The 15,789-nt window shown below is 37.1% G+C and overlaps 1 protein-coding gene across 1 annotated transcript; it reads left to right on the top strand.

Annotated features, from left to right (window-relative positions):
* Window positions 1–102: 102 nt before the first annotated feature.
* Window positions 103–13,775, top strand: LOC127863914 (uncharacterized). Its single transcript, XM_052403603.1, has 11 exons — window positions 103–268; window positions 1,424–1,560; window positions 2,890–3,010; window positions 4,894–5,108; window positions 5,650–5,792; window positions 6,657–6,730; window positions 7,536–7,693; window positions 7,937–8,103; window positions 8,889–9,063; window positions 10,189–10,667; window positions 13,526–13,775. The coding sequence occupies exons 1-11, from the start codon at window positions 103–105 to the stop codon at window positions 13,773–13,775; spliced, it is 2,085 nt and encodes a 694-aa protein (XP_052259563.1).
* The last annotated feature ends 2,014 nt before the right edge of the window (window positions 13,776–15,789 follow it).

Genomic DNA, 15,789 nt, shown 5'->3' on the forward strand with positions numbered 1-15,789 from the left:
GTGATTTCTTATTGAAAGTCAATGTTTTCCATGAAAACATGCCGAGAAAAGAATACTAAAACAAGGTTCATTAATTTAAAACATGCCTTATTGTAAATCAAGATGCTTTTTAGAGAGTATAGCATTTCACATCTCACTTGTTTAGTATACTGTAACCCTCAGGTGACGATCAAGCCCCCTGGTATTGACTGGCAGAAGACGGTGGGAAGCAGCAGCTTAGGGGCGAGCTTCGGCCTTGTCATGCGGAATATGCTGGATCTAAAATTAGGTATGCCGAATTTTTTTATTTTACCTTGACGATACTTCCTGTGTTTATCGTCATTTTAATGATTCAGATGAAGGCTATGACCGAAAATTTATTTTTTATTTATTTTTATTTTTTAAGACATACAAATAAAGAGAATTGGTTTTATGATATACTTTATTTGATTACTATGCCAGGTTTGACGTCGTAGTTAAGAATATTGCAAAACGAACGTCATGTTTAAAAAATAAACATACTGCAAACATTACAGCATAAATATTGGGACAATCTGAGGTTGGACGTTTTGGTGGTTAAGGAACCATGTCATTTGCATGTTTAAAATAATACTTGAACATTTAATTGCGATGTAGTTTTCTTGTGTTCGCTTGCAACATACCGTGCGGTAATGCTCAACATTTTTACCGAGTTTTATGGCATTATTTTATTAATTGAAATCGAGAGCTATGCAAATCACTTAACGTTTTCGCCTAAAATATCACATGGGGTAATCGCGTGATAGTCAAGATTGCGACGTCCATACCAGACAGTTATTTTTCGCCGGTTTATACCCTTTATAACTTAAGTATTATTTTAAAATGACGTACACTTTCCAGCCATATCAGCAAAAAGGTGATAAGCGTTTATTTCGTATTAAAATTCGCGTTATATCTCAACCTTTCTTCCCGCATATTTTCTTAGTGGCGCTGTAATTAGGTCATCCCGCTAAGAAATTTTGCAGCGAGTAAAGTCGAGATATAGAGTAAATATTTATACGAAATAAACAATAGTAACTTTCTTGCTGATATGGCTGGAAAGATAGCGGCATTAAAAAAATAATTCAAGTAATAAATGGTTTAAAGCGGCGAAAAATAACTGCCTCGGCATTGACGTCGCAATCTTGCCTCTCACGTGATTACACCATATGAATATGACCAAAGTAATAATACATAATGATAAACTAACCAGCAAATGGCATCATAGATCTGGTAAAAACGTCACCAACTCAAAGAATCAGTGTCCGTTGTCACCTCAATTTATGATGATAATGATAATTGATTAAATTATTAAGCCACGCTTTGGGAACACGGGGCTTAATAAATCTGAGCTTTGTTTGGACCGTTTCCGCACATGCATTAAGGCCTGTTTTCCCATAGCTTGGCCCATTTGTTTTCATTTCAGCTCTACTGAGCGGCCATTTTATGGTCGACATGTACAACGGAGCCTTCGCGGAGGCGCATGTAGGTTTCATAGGCTACAATGTCGACATCGTCAAGGCGTACGTGTGTTTCAAGGGCCACATCAGCTATGACCTGAATGTACTTAAAGTAAGCATAGTTTACGTCTGTTTCTATGTTAATTTAAATTGAAATCTGAAGATCCTTAAGGTTAGTACCGTCTAGGTTATCATCTACTTCAAAGGGTGGTATTTAGCGATGTGATTGTCCGTGAGTTTTATTTTGTCTAGGCGTGTGTTTGCTGTAAGGGCCACGACGTCTATGATATGTATATCCTTAACGTAAGTGACGTTAAGGTCTATGTCTGCTTCTATGTTTATGTAAGTTACATTCTGAGTGAAATTTTGGTATGTATCGTATGGACTATCGCAACCGATTCAATGGTTCAATTGGCTAAACCCGAATGTCCTAAAGTTAAATATCGTTATGGCTCATATATGCTTCATCTGTCATATAAGGAACGGTCTGAATTTTCTAACGATAAGTATCGCAAAGAGATATTTTCTTCTATGAGAGTATCATCAGTTTTACCTTCAGCGTTTATCATTTTCATCGTCTTCAGTGGTAGCATCACATGAAAGTGGGGTTTAATGCAAATGCGTAAAGCGTCGTCCCCAGATTTACTGTGCAGCCCGCACAGACTAATCAGGGACGACACTTTCCGCTTAGACTAATTTTTTGCTTTGAAGATACTTCCTTCAAACGAAAAAGTCAACACAAAAGGAAAGCGACGTCCCTAATTATTCTTTGCGGACTTATCTGGGACGACACTTTACGCACATGCATTAAGCCCCGTTTTCCCAGAGCGAGGCTCACATGACACCTGAATGCCCACGTGATGATCTACATTATCAGTAATCCAATGAAATTAATTCTTTCAAATTGAACAAATGACATTCTGTTGTATGTTTACAGAAATTATTCAATAAATTACATGTTTATTCGGGGATTTCAATTGAAGCAGTATCCTGCTTTTTGATGCAGGCATTTTGCATTTTTGTCCCTTTGACTCCTCTAACTTATCTTCCTTGCATCATTTTGATGCAAATGTTACCATGCAACTAACATAAAATGTACTTTTAATCACACAAAATGATGTGTTCAGTTAGGCAAGATATACTAAAAGTCATACAGAGAAATATTTGTAGAGCAGTCAACAAATATCCAGAAACAAAATAACTAGATTTCAATATTTTGACCCCTGAAAAATTCATTTGACATCTGAAAATTCAAGCACTAGGTCATTTGACTCCTGGTTTTCAAAAACTATTGAAATCCCTGGTATTGTTCTTCAATTCACTTATATTATGTACATTGGGTATTAAAATTACACATTTTAATGACAGAAAACAAGTGATTATGATGACATCAAATATTTGCGTTGTATATTGTTAAAGTGTTTATTTTCAGGATTTTGGTATTAACAGTCTGTCCGATCTGGTGAAAATCTTTGACAAAATTATGGACAAGATTGTCAAACCTATCGTGAATGGTGTAAAGGCATTCAAGCAATTACTGACCATGTTCAAGGGTAAGCTACACGTTTAGCTTCTTGTATGCACTGCTTCGAAGTGTTATAGCCCACAATCTGGCTTCTTGCATTCGCTGCTTTGAAGTGTTATATCCCACAATCTGGCGTCTTGCATTCACTGCTTTGAAGTGTTATATCCCACAATCTGGCTTCTTGCATTCGCTGCTTTGAAGTGCTATATCACACAATCTGGCTTCTTGCATTCACTGCTTTGTAGTGTTATATCCCACAATCTGGCTTCTTGCATTCACTGCGTTGAAGTGTTATATCCCACAATCTGGCTTCTTGCATTCACTGCTTTGAAGTGTTATATCCCACAATCTGGCTTCTTGCATTCACTGCTTTGAAGTGTTATATCCCACAATCTGGCTTCTTGCATTCACTGCTTTGAAGTGTTATATCCCACAATCTGGTGTTAATTGTCTTACAAACACGTGATTTAAACTTTTAAGTATATAAGAATGGCTTTAAAAAGCTATCACGTTCATTATATTGGTTTTTTTTCCTGACTGCCTTTGATGTTCATTTGATTTTCTTACAGTTTTTTTTCTTTGTTTATTGTGTAAATAAAAACAGAACACAATAACAAAAATAATGACAAGAAGTACACAACTAAAATAATATCTAAACTAACACCTTACGTTAGTAAACAATTTACTTAATAATTACATTTTTGACAGGCGAATCGTTCATACGAAAGAACACTATCCGTGGTTCTTGTGTGACAATGTGTACGCTCATTACAAAAACACACACACACACCATCATACATTAAATACAAATAAATGTTTTCGTGAAACAATTTAATACATGTATTGCATTGCTTACAGAGATGACCAGAGTCGCGTTGTGGAAAAATATGCATGTACGTGAAGTGCCATACCAGATTAGCTTGTCAAGTCGGCATGTACGTGAAGTGCCATACCAGATTAGCTTGTCAAGTCGGCATGTACGTGAAGTGCCGTACCAGATTAGCTTGTCAAGTCGGCATGTACGTGAAGTGCCATACCAGATTAGCTTGTCAAGTCGGCACAAGCTAATATGCTTAATGCATGTACGTGAAGTGCCATACCAGATTAGCTTGTCAAGTCGGCATGTACGTGAAGTGCCGTTCCAGATTAGCTTGTCAAGTCGGCATGTACGTGAAGTGCCATACCAGATTAGCTTGTCAAGTCGGCATGTACGTGAAGTGCCGTACCAGATTAGCTTGTCAAGTCGGCATGTACGTGAAGTGCCATACCAGATTAGCTTGTCAAGTCGGCACAAGCTAATATGCTTAATGCATGTACGTGAAGTGCCATACCAGATTAGCTTGTCAAGTCGGCATGTACGTGAAGTGCCATACCAGATTAGCTTGTCAAGTCGGCATGTACGTGAAGTGCCATACCAGATTAGCTTGTCAAGTCGGCATGTACGTGAAGTGCCATACCAGATTAGCTTGTCAAGTCGGCACAAGCTAATATGCTTAATGCATGTACGTGAAGTGCCATACCAGATTAGCTTGTCAAGTCAGCATGTACGTGAAGTGCCGTACCAGATTAGCTTGTCAAGTCGGCATGTACGTGAAGTGCCGTACCAGATTAGCTTGTCAAGTCGGCATGTACGTGAAGTGCCATACCAGATTAGCTTGTCAAGTCGGCACATGCTAATCATGGGACCATTTTTCGCTTTAATGGTGTTTTTCGTTTACGTTCTTTTCACATGAACTTTTGTTATCTCTATTAAAGTATGGTTATGACTGACGATGTTTAATGCGGAAAGTGTCTTCCCTCATTAGCGCGAGCGGACTGCACAGGCTAATCTGGGACGACACTTTACGCCTATGCAACAAGTCCCGTTTTTTTCAAGAGCGCAGTTGATGTATTATGTGGTTTTATTTATAGATGGTAAGTCGCTGACACAGGTTGTCAACGAAATCGTGGACATTGTTAAACACCTCCCAACTCGACTCGGTGAGGTTGCCAGCCGTATGCGAGACTTTGTGAAGGAACTCTATAGCATAAGCGCCAATATCGTTGTCGAAGAGATCAAGGGCATTGTGAAAGAAAGTAGCGAATTCATAGAAGGGATCAAAAAGGATGCTCTCAAATTCTACAATGTGTGTTCCAGTGATTTGCATTTACCTCTTCAAAAATGACATAATATAATTATCAAGTCGAACGTTTTCGAAGAACATATTATGGAGTACTTTTGTGTTTATTGCAGTATCTATTAAACGTTTAAATGTATTAATTTGATCCTTAATTAACTATAATTTAGCTTGCATAATAATTATTGATATAAAGTGATTACTACTGTTCATGTAAATTATACTATCATTGAAGTAGTTGAGTCGCGCTATGAAAAAAAATTGTTTAATGCATGTGCGTACAGTGTCGTGTCGTCCTACATTTGCCTTTAAAATCCTCAGGGGCTCATTAAGGACGCCACTTTCCGCTGTTATGATTTTTTTCGAGTTGTGACAGTTTCTTCGAAATGGAAACCCAGTTAAGTAGAAAGGGTCGTCCGTGATCAACCTGTGCGAACTGCACATACTAATTTGGGGCGACACTTAACGCATGCATTGAACCCCGTTTTCCTACAGCGGCTCTCATAAATTGAGTGCATTGAAAGGTATCTTGTATCATTCCGTTTTGTAGGACGTTGTTGATGCTGTTACGATTGCATTGCCCTACACAACTAAGAAGATCATGGATGCCGTCAACACAATCGTGGGGAGTATCGGGAAACTCTTCAAGAATCCCACGCAGGCAATCACAGTGATGTCCAGGGCGATAACAGAGTAAGGAGGTGTCGATAAGTACCATATGATCAATTTTATTAATATTGTTTTCAATACAAAAATCCAAAGTCATCAAGTATGGTGTTAATATCAAGAAGTTCTATATACCAGACATGTGGATTATGAAACCTTTGTACGTTGCATTTTCCGCTGTTTTCTAATGCTACACGCTTAAACTTTACTGGCGACTATATAGCTCTATTAGAGTTCAACACAACAGTCTTACCGTTGTGTTGTTAAATCGCGAAACTAATGACGAGCAAAGTAATAGTATATCACTGTGGATGTCTGACATTCATGCAGATTGCACGTAGAAAATACTGCTGCATCGAAAACTTAAGTAAACTATGAGAAAATAAATGTTTTTAAACGGTATATCCAAAGTGCGCTATCGAAATTGACCAAAGCTTATAAATGTTTTAAATAAAAAATTCTACGGTTTCACCACTGTGAAACTATTTAATCTTTGACAGTTGAGAATTATAATGAAGAATAACTTAAATATAAGCCTCGCTTTTGGAAAACGGTGCTAAATGCATGTGCCTTAAATGTCGTACCAGATTTGCCTGGGCTGTTTGCACAGGCTTATCAGCGACGACAAGTTCCACCTTAACTTGATTTTCGCTAAGATGAGACTTTTTTTAACGGAATATTCTGTAAAAGCGGGAATTGTCGTCCCTAATTAGCCTGTGCGGACTGCAAATGCTCATATCGGACGACGCTTTACGCAAATGCACGGTTTTCTCAGAGAAAGGCTCATTTATGTCCGTCGATATAGCAATGGATGTCATTGTTTGTGTATCATAGAAAACGATATGTTTGATTGGTCACTTAATAATTTTTAATCACTTATTTTCTGTATAGCATAAAAGTGGCAATTACCATGGCAATTATCGATGTGAAAAACAAAGTGGTTGAGGCGTGTCTGTTTTTAAAAGGTATTTCGTGTTTTTATCTTCTGCGTAAATCGATATTTTTATTTTTACTTTAAATACTTTAAATCATTTATATTTGTCGGCATGATTTCTTTTAAATGTCCTTTTCGTGCACACTGATTTTAGAAAAAATGGATTTGCGTTTGTTATTTGTTTGTAATTAATTCGTGGATTATTCAACCCAAAATATAAACAAACATAAATGTCCCATGAAATATAACGATTGATGGTATAAGAGTAATGCAACTTAAGGAACATTTTTTGGAGAAAGTGTATTGTTAACACATGTTTCGCTTTAAAGGTTTAATTTATTTGTGCCTTTGCTTTTAAGACGTATTATTTTTTTATAAACGTTATAAAAGTTATAAACGCCCGAAGATAATAGGTTTGTGAGTAATATTGTGAGTAAAACTTCAAACTTTTTCTTTTCTGTGCGGTTTCTTTCTTTTCAATACTGTTTGAATATGTGCGGTCTCTTTACAAGTGTGAGCCTCGTTCTGTGAAAATTTGCGTAATGCATGTGCGTCAAGTGTCGGCAAAGATAATTATGTGCAGTCCTAACAGGCTAATCTGGGACGACACTTTCCGCCTAAACTGTTTTTTTGTTGTTGAGAGAGTGACTATCTTTTATCGACAAAGTCCGTATAAGCGGAAAGTTTCGTCCCTGATTAGCATATGCGAACTGAATTGCGCCCAATTTTCCCAGAACAATTTTCTCGTTTTCACAAAGCTAGGCTCATTTTAGTTCCACATTTTGTAAGAGAACCGTTAACATGGAATCCAAAAAGAGCTTAAATGATCATTTTAGGGAGAGTTGTAGAATGGATCGACACAACGAAGAAGATACCAATAATAATCGCTCGCCTTAAAGATGTGTTCACGAAACTAATAGACTCGAATAAAGATGGTGCACATGCAATAGAGGTCAAAGCCACTACGGCAATCAGCGATGGCTTTTCAACCGTGGCAAGTGTTACAAAAACCATCCTTCTCCATATCTATCAGTAAAACAATAAAATGAAAGTTATTTGTCTTAAGATTTAATTATAACGGATTTCATTCCGTGTTATTGTTTGTGCATGTTTTGTTTGCTAAATAATTTGACTTAAGTAAAATTTATTTTGGAAATGATGCATGCCATTTAGCCGTTTTCGGATCACGGAAAAAAACGTCTTTAAATTATAATTAACAAAGTTATTCACATTTCAGAAAAACACGACGCACGATCTTTTGAATAACCTTCAAGGAAAATGGGACCACATGTTTGCGCCTCTACAACCTCTGATTGACTTTGTGAAACCATTTGTCGAACACTTCAAATCCATCATGGATGGCATCAAAAGCATCAAATGGGGTTACCAGAAAGTAAAAGAGGCGTAAGTGGAACAGGTCTTCGTATTCTCTCTTTGAATCGATTTTTAGGCTCTAGATAATTGGTATTTATTTACGATCGTTATTGGTTTATGTAAATATGTATTTTTTAAATACTACTTTAGTGCTAGTTGTAGTTGATAATAATTAAAACAAGAGCAACGCATAACGGGCGCCACGCTCGTCTGCGAAAGCTTGTCAGAATATTTTTTTAGAGGTCACAGTGACCTTGACATTTGACCTAGTAACCCAAAATGGGTGTGACGTTTAGAACTCATCAAGTTGCATGTACATATAAAGTTTCAAAGTTGTAGGTGGAAGCACTTTGATTTTAGAGGCAATGTTAAGGTTTTTGTAAAAGTTTTATATTAGAGGTCACAGTGACCTTTGACCTAGTGACCCAAAAATGAGTATGGCATGTAGAACTCATCAAGGTGCAACTACACATGTACATATGAAGTTTCAAAGTTGTAGGTGGAATCACTTTGATTTTAGAGCCAATGTTAAGGTTTTAGCACGACGTCTACGGCGGACGGCGGACGTCGGACAAGCTGGCTATGACAATAGCTCGGGTTTTCTCCGAAAACAGCCAGGCTAATAATCACCGTAATACAAAAAAATCAAGGTCTTCTTTGTTTTACGTGATATGTATTTTATAAGTTTTACCTAAACATTACAACTACCGGTAATACAATTGTTGACGATTTATCAAGTTATACACTAAGAAAAAAGACGTTTACCCGGTATTACTTAATATATCAAGATATCATCAAGACATATTTGTATTAAGTATCGAGATCGGAAGATCATTGGTGCAAACGGTGTTTGGACCGAAATTCGACCGCAACTTCCCAACAAGGCGCCGCGATGCGTTTGGAGAATGTCCCTCGGGCTTGTGGCCCTCCACAGCTAACAAGGCGTACGGGACAACTGGGGTAGATATCATTCTCGGAGTGGGACAAACGGTAAGTCAACGCCTATATAGTTGCAGCGCATTTTTTGTAGCAATATCACTAGAATGATTGTCTACCCCTTTAACATTTTCATTCAATTTTTTTTACCCCCGCCAAGTCGGATAAATTTGCCGTCGTTTGTTTAATTGCATGTGTAGTTTGTTTGTGTGAAACACACTGTAGACGTCGGGCACGGTTATTGCAAAATAAGAACGAATCATGTGTACAATTGGTATTGTGGTCAGAGAGATCGAATGGCGTTTACTAATTTGATGAAAACAAATCGTTAGTCGAGAAAAGCAGAGGAGTGAACACAGTTTTTATGTTGTACCTGACAACTGAATGCATTATCAATTTTTAAAGTATACCATTGTGTACACACCGGTCTTACTGACCTGTGTAATAACGCAAAAGGAATTGTGGGTAGCACTTTTTTACGAGTGAAAAGTGAACGCGAAAAAAGGTCAGGTAATCGTGCTTCTGATAATCGCTATCAGTCTTAAAAGAGATTCAAAATCACATTTAAACATAATTAAGTAACATTTCTTAAAACAAAATTCCGCTTTAAACACACAATTAAAAGCGAGTTTTCTTTCATTATTAACATTTTCATTCCTACGCAGAACTACTTTGGCGGAAGCATAATTCCCCAAACTAAGGGAATGTGATGCGTCTTAGTATAGAGGTGACAATAACGTAGTGAAGTCACCATCTATGTATAGAATGAAAGTATACTTGATGAGTGAGAGCTTGGCAAAAGCATATGATACTTTCTGAATATATATAGTTGCTCATCACCCTTGATAATGAAACTGTGCGCCGCGAGTTCTTTACAGCCTATTCATTCGACATTGATTTTTATATGAGCCAGCTCTGTGAAAATAGGGTTAAATGCATGTATGTAAAGTGTCGTCACAGAATAGCCTACGCAGTCCGCAGAGGCTAATCAGGGACGACACTTTCCGTTTTATGATATTTTTTGTTTAAAGGAAGTCTCTTCTGAGCAAAAATCCAGTTTAGACGGAAAGTGTCGTACTTGATTAGCCTGCGCGGACCGCTCAGGCTATTCTGAGACGAAACTTTACGCGCGTGCATTTCAACCCCTTTTCACAGAGCGAGGCTCATATATAATTGCAGATTGTTATGCCGGTGAACGGTCGATTAAAGATTTACAGCGATGAAAAGAAGGTGGTCATCAACCCAAACGATCCGGAGTTTGTACCGCTTGAAATAGTCATAGAAAACATCGACGCAGTTGAAGAGTTGGACGAGAAAACCGTAAAAGCTGGCGAAAAGATCGGTGAAGCAACCACGGCAAGAGTTTGTAAAGAAAGAAAGCTGACTATTAATGTGAATGAAACCGTTGGTACCCCGCAGGACCCCAATACAGACAAACTCCTTGACATTACCATTGGGGAAGCTACGAATCCCGAACAAAGTGACTGGATGTCTACCAGCGACTCTAGAGATAAGAATTCCATCCACGTCTCAGTAAGAAAGGCTCAGGAAGCCATTCTGCTTGATGCGGATTATGACTACACTGATCCGTCACCTTTCCTTGATCGCTTGGTGCCGATTCCAAAATGGATCCAGGAATGTAACGATCACGAGTTTAGGTAAACATCAACATCATTAAATCATTAAAAATAATATTTAAGACTCGCTCTAGGAAAACGGGGCGCAATGCATGTTAGTAAAGAGTCGTCCCGGTTTAACTTGTGCAGTTCGCACGGGCTACGCAGGGACGACACTTACCTTCCGCCTTTACTGAATTTTCGCTATAAGGAGAGTTGCTTTAAACAAAAAATCCATGCAAGCGGAAAGTGTCGTACCTGAGTGCCTGTGAGGACTGCCCTGGCGAATCTGGAACGATTGGCACATACAATAATAACCGTTTTCTCAGATCGAGGCTTATGCTTATTATTTAGTTGTAGTTCGTTAGTATTACAAAAGAAATGTATTATTGCTGTTCTTTCTTCGCAAATCCTGTAAACCATTTCGTTCAAATGTATTCGTGAACATGAGCGATTTCTTGATAAGTGCCTTTTCCATGAAAACTCAATAATTTTTATGTCACCGCCATGATAATTGCGGGATGGCATGCAATGTAAACACTATGTGTGTGCGTGCGTTTGTGTGTGGTTTTTTTGTATGTGTGTTTGTTTGTGTTTAACAATTCGTTTCCGGCTAATAACTTTAATGTAAATAACGGATTTCTGAAAATTGGCATAAATTACCATCACATATATATGACGTATCGTTTGCAAAACCATGTCGATCTCTTCAAGCTCAAGATCACTGTATGTGTCCTGCTCATGACTTTGTCGTGCATTATAGGATTTCAAAATAAATAAAGTACACATGATCATGATCTAAAGACGACTTGCCGCGTTCAACAACAATGTCAAGGTCATAGTGGACATTTGTTGTTTTTTTGTTTTTGTTTTCATTTTTCTAATATTAATATAGTGAAGGTACTTCTTTCGTGCAACAACCACGTCGCTCACATAAAAGTAAATGGCACAGTGAACACATCGAGTTTGTGTATATTCTTTAATATAGTATCCACACCTTTGTGTTGTATTATTGGATTTTGAAATAGATTATACAAATAAAAATTATATCTGGACGATTTCCGCGTGAACCAAGCAGGTCGGTCTCTTCAAGTTCAAGTTAACGGTGGACACGTGAAGTTTGTTTATATTCCCCATATCGTATCAGTGATAGGTAATGTTCATGTGACCTTCAGGTAAATTTCTTTATAGTGCATGAGCAAAATGTTTTATTATTTTAATACAACATAGTGTAAGCACCAACTATGGTGCTTGCTTAAAGGTCAATGTTACATATGTAAAATGGGATTTTTATGTAGCAACAATAACACAAGATTGGTACTTGCATGCTGTATGAACTATTTTCATTATGTTTGGAAAAATTTATATCTTTTCCATGTCAAGTTAAATATAGCTGGGGCGTCCGTTTCATGCGGACACAAATTTCTAGTCTTTTAAAGAAAACTACTTAAAAGCAGTGCTAATACATATATTCTAGAATACGTGCACCAATGCCCAAATACATATTTTGATAATCGTATCTTCGCGAAAAGTTTGCTTTTCTGACCGCAATTCGCATTGTAGAGGTCAAGCTTAATCAAAGTGTTATAGTAAGTACTGTGAAATCATTAATGTTTGTTGGCATCACATTTCGTGGTTTACAAAATACTTATTCGTGAATTCGTAGATTCCTGATTGTGGAGGGAAAAGGGAATTTGCGTCGGTCATTGTCCGATGTGTTCCGATGTGTTGGTGTTAAATTCGTGGATCGGTAAACCCGCAAAATCAAACAAAATTAATGTCCTACGAATACTAATGAGCCGTGCTCTATGAAAAGGGGGTTAAATTCATGTGCGTAAAGCGTCGTCCCAGATTAGCCAGTGCAGTCCGCACAGGCTAATCAGAGACGACACTTTTCGCCTCAACTTGATTTTGCAATGAAGATACTTTTTTTAAACGAACACTATCATGAAAGCGGGAAGAGTCGTTCCTGATAAGCCTGTGCGGCTTGTACAGGCTAATTTGGGACGACATTTTTCGCACATGCAATAAACCACCTTTTCACAGAGCGCTCTTATATTAAAACTCCAGAATCATTATATCGTGGGAGAACATCTTGACCTCTGGTCTTTTATTTAAGATAAATGATTAATGCCTATACAGAACATGGCAATACATACGATACAATTAAATGCAGTTTTTTTATTATTTAGCACTTAGTTGTTTATACAAACCTTATGCAATAATCATTAAAATGTTAACATTCATAATTCGTAGAAACGTTTGTAAAGTTAATTTAATAGTTTTTGTTTTGACATTGTGTTGTGTTATTTTGACGTTTGATTAGAAATCACATTTGGAAATGTAAAAGTTAAACAAATATTATGTAGATTTCGTTTATTTTATATTCTGTCTGATTCTTTCATTTGATTACATACTTCTTAAACACAAAAGTGTCACTTACTTCGGCGCGAGACAATTTGTATTAGTTGTTTGTTAAGTGTCATTATGTACATGTTCTCAATCGCTAACCTTTGCAAGCGTGAGATTCTGTCCGCGTGATTACTATTTCAATTAATATATATTTATTAATATTAATAAAAGGGGTTTAATGAATGTGCGTAAAGTGTCGTCCGAGATTAGCCTGTGCAGTCCGCACATGTTAATCAGGAACCACACTTTCCGCTTTTGTGATATTTTTCGTTTCAATAACGTCTCTTCTTAGCAAAAATCCAGTTGAGGTGGAAAGTGTCGTCCCTGATTAGCCTGTGCAGAGGCTAATCTGGGACGACACTTTACGCACATGCATTAAACCCTCTTTTCACAAATCACCGCTATTATTTATTGCAACTCATAACTTAAATTCATGAAAAATAGGAAATTATTTGGATATATCTCTTCTAAATTTCCCTTTAAAATAGGTACATAGGGCAGACATTCGAATCTGGTGAATTGAATGACGGTAAAGATCCCGTTAAGGAGGAGACGCCTATAGCACGTCGTCAACCCGACGCGGATGATGTGATTAGTGATGAGGATTTAAAATACAGGCCTGACGACCAATCACTGTATGACCCTATGTCATTTGGAGACAGTTTTAAACAAAGTCTAAAGGCTCAAACCAAACTGTTCACGGAGCTGTTCAAAAAAGCTCTCTTTGGAAGCAAGTAAGTGAAAAAAAAAACACCTTGTGTTAAGATTTTGAATGGATTAAGAAGCCAAATAGTTATATTTATTAAACTATTTAAAATATTATGTTATCATGTTAATACAGACTACAATAGTTTGATATTTTTATTTTTTCGTATCTATATGCATTTCGACATGTGTTTATATTATGGTGGTTTTCAGTGTTAAGATTTACTAGTTACAACGTCAATATTGTTAATACAAATATAACCTTGCATTTATAAATTAAATATTACCAGGATATATATCCATTTACACTGTTTGTATATTGTTTTAGTACAGTGTCCCGAATATCGTGAAGTCAATTTGTTACTATTTATAATAACGATAAGTAATGACGTCAATGTAATATTATTATTAGTAACGATCTGTAATATATTGTTTTATTAATAGTTTCAGACCAAAAGTCCCGAATATCCTTGAAATCGTCGATGTCAATGGCAAAACGGTGGACTGGATTATAAACAAACTCAACGCAACGTCAGAAGTTGGAATCAAATTTATAGACATATACAACAATTAGCATGCGCCATGAAAGCTGAGCCTTTAGATTCGTCGGCGACCATAACACCAACTATGGCTATAAACTTTTTCAAACGGAACAATCTGACGTTCAACTTTGGCAACTTTGACTTTACCGGAGGATTTAGCTTTGGTGGAAGCGGCAATGATAACAGTGATGGACTTGGTTCCTTGAAATTCGGTGATCCAGGCCAACTGTCTCTCTCCATGGCAGAGCTTCCCGGCAAACGTTCGTAGTCTATCGAAACTATTTATACAATAAATCCATTGTAACAAACTGGATGCATTACACATATATTATGTTATTGTCATTGACAATATATTTTATCCTTTTTCTAATTAAATTATGGCAGTTTTCTGTATCTGGAATTTCTTCGTTTAATAATTTAAGGCAGCTTACAGAACGAAAGTGTAAGTTAGTTGGCCGCCGCTCTGTCTGAAATATCGTTGCAAAATCTACATTAAGAAACACACGAACAGAACAGATTTTTAATATGATAACGGTCAATATTTTATGATGTTTCAGTGTGCCCCATGTTTAAAGGGGCAATAGCAAAAGGGTTCGGTCACATTTGTTATGCGCGCGAGGACTGCCTTGGCCTGTCATGCAACATTCCTGTCCCTCTTGGACCGAAGTCAGAGGTGCTGCACGCCTCCATAGCACTTGTACCATCGGAGCTGAAAATAGAAATTAGCGTCATGGGCCATAACTTCACTATCAAACCAAACGGTATATTAATTTTGCGCTTTTGTGTCAATGCACATGAATATGTGTTCCGAAATCTCTTTAGAAGACCATAGTATTTTAGATAGTAAAATAGTGTTAACATGGTGTGTAAACAACAAGAGTTACTGTTAAAGGGTAATTAAAAATTATTTTCCACAAAGGTAGAATTACAGTGATTAGCGAAAAATTTCCGCATACTTTAAATGCCAATTTTTTCACAAATATGTTTTTGCAACAGGCGAAGAACAACATATAGAAGTCGGGAGCGTTTTAGGATACAAAGTATTTTTCATTGTAAGAGCCAATCTAACCGGAAGTGACGTTACTTTGACAGCGGAATTTCAACTGTGCAACGATCTATTTTTAGCATGTTCTCCTCCAGTAGAATTTCTTCAAAACATTACATTCATACCAGAAGCAAAACGACTAAAACGAGGTATTACTGTAAAATCATTTTGTTGTTGCGTGGAATTACTTTTGGTTGATTTCGTGATTTAATTGAATGGTTTTGATGCGCTTGCGTTTTAGTATAGTTATTTAATATTTATTGATTTGCTAAATTTGGCTTCTGAACTGGCGTTATGTGTGATGGCTGCCGAATTATTAGATTATTACCTATCGTGCATGACTCATACTTATTAAACATGGACGTGTATTAAACATTTTAGAAACCAGCTCTTGTACAGACATCGATATCCGACAGACCCCAATGCCGCTGTTCATGGTGCAACTGAGCGAATTCAACTT

This window comes from Dreissena polymorpha, unplaced genomic scaffold (genome assembly GCF_020536995.1).
Source record: "Dreissena polymorpha isolate Duluth1 unplaced genomic scaffold, UMN_Dpol_1.0 chrUn059, whole genome shotgun sequence".
In the NCBI taxonomy this organism is placed as follows: Eukaryota; Metazoa; Mollusca; class Bivalvia; order Myida; family Dreissenidae; genus Dreissena; species Dreissena polymorpha.

What these genes read in the sequence shown, in the direction of transcription:
- LOC127863914 (XM_052403603.1), top strand. Translation starts at nt 103, where the DNA reads ATGCTTTTTAGAGAGTATAGCATTTCACATCTCACTTGTTTAGTATAC. An exon ending in TACCAGAAAGTAAAAGAGGC is followed by an intron (nt 8,104 to 8,888) that starts GTAAGTGGAACA and finishes ATTTGTATTAAG; the next exon opens with TATCGAGATCGGAAGATCAT. An exon ending in TGTAACGATCACGAGTTTAG is followed by an intron (nt 10,668 to 13,525) that starts GTAAACATCAAC and finishes CCTTTAAAATAG; the next exon opens with GTACATAGGGCAGACATTCG.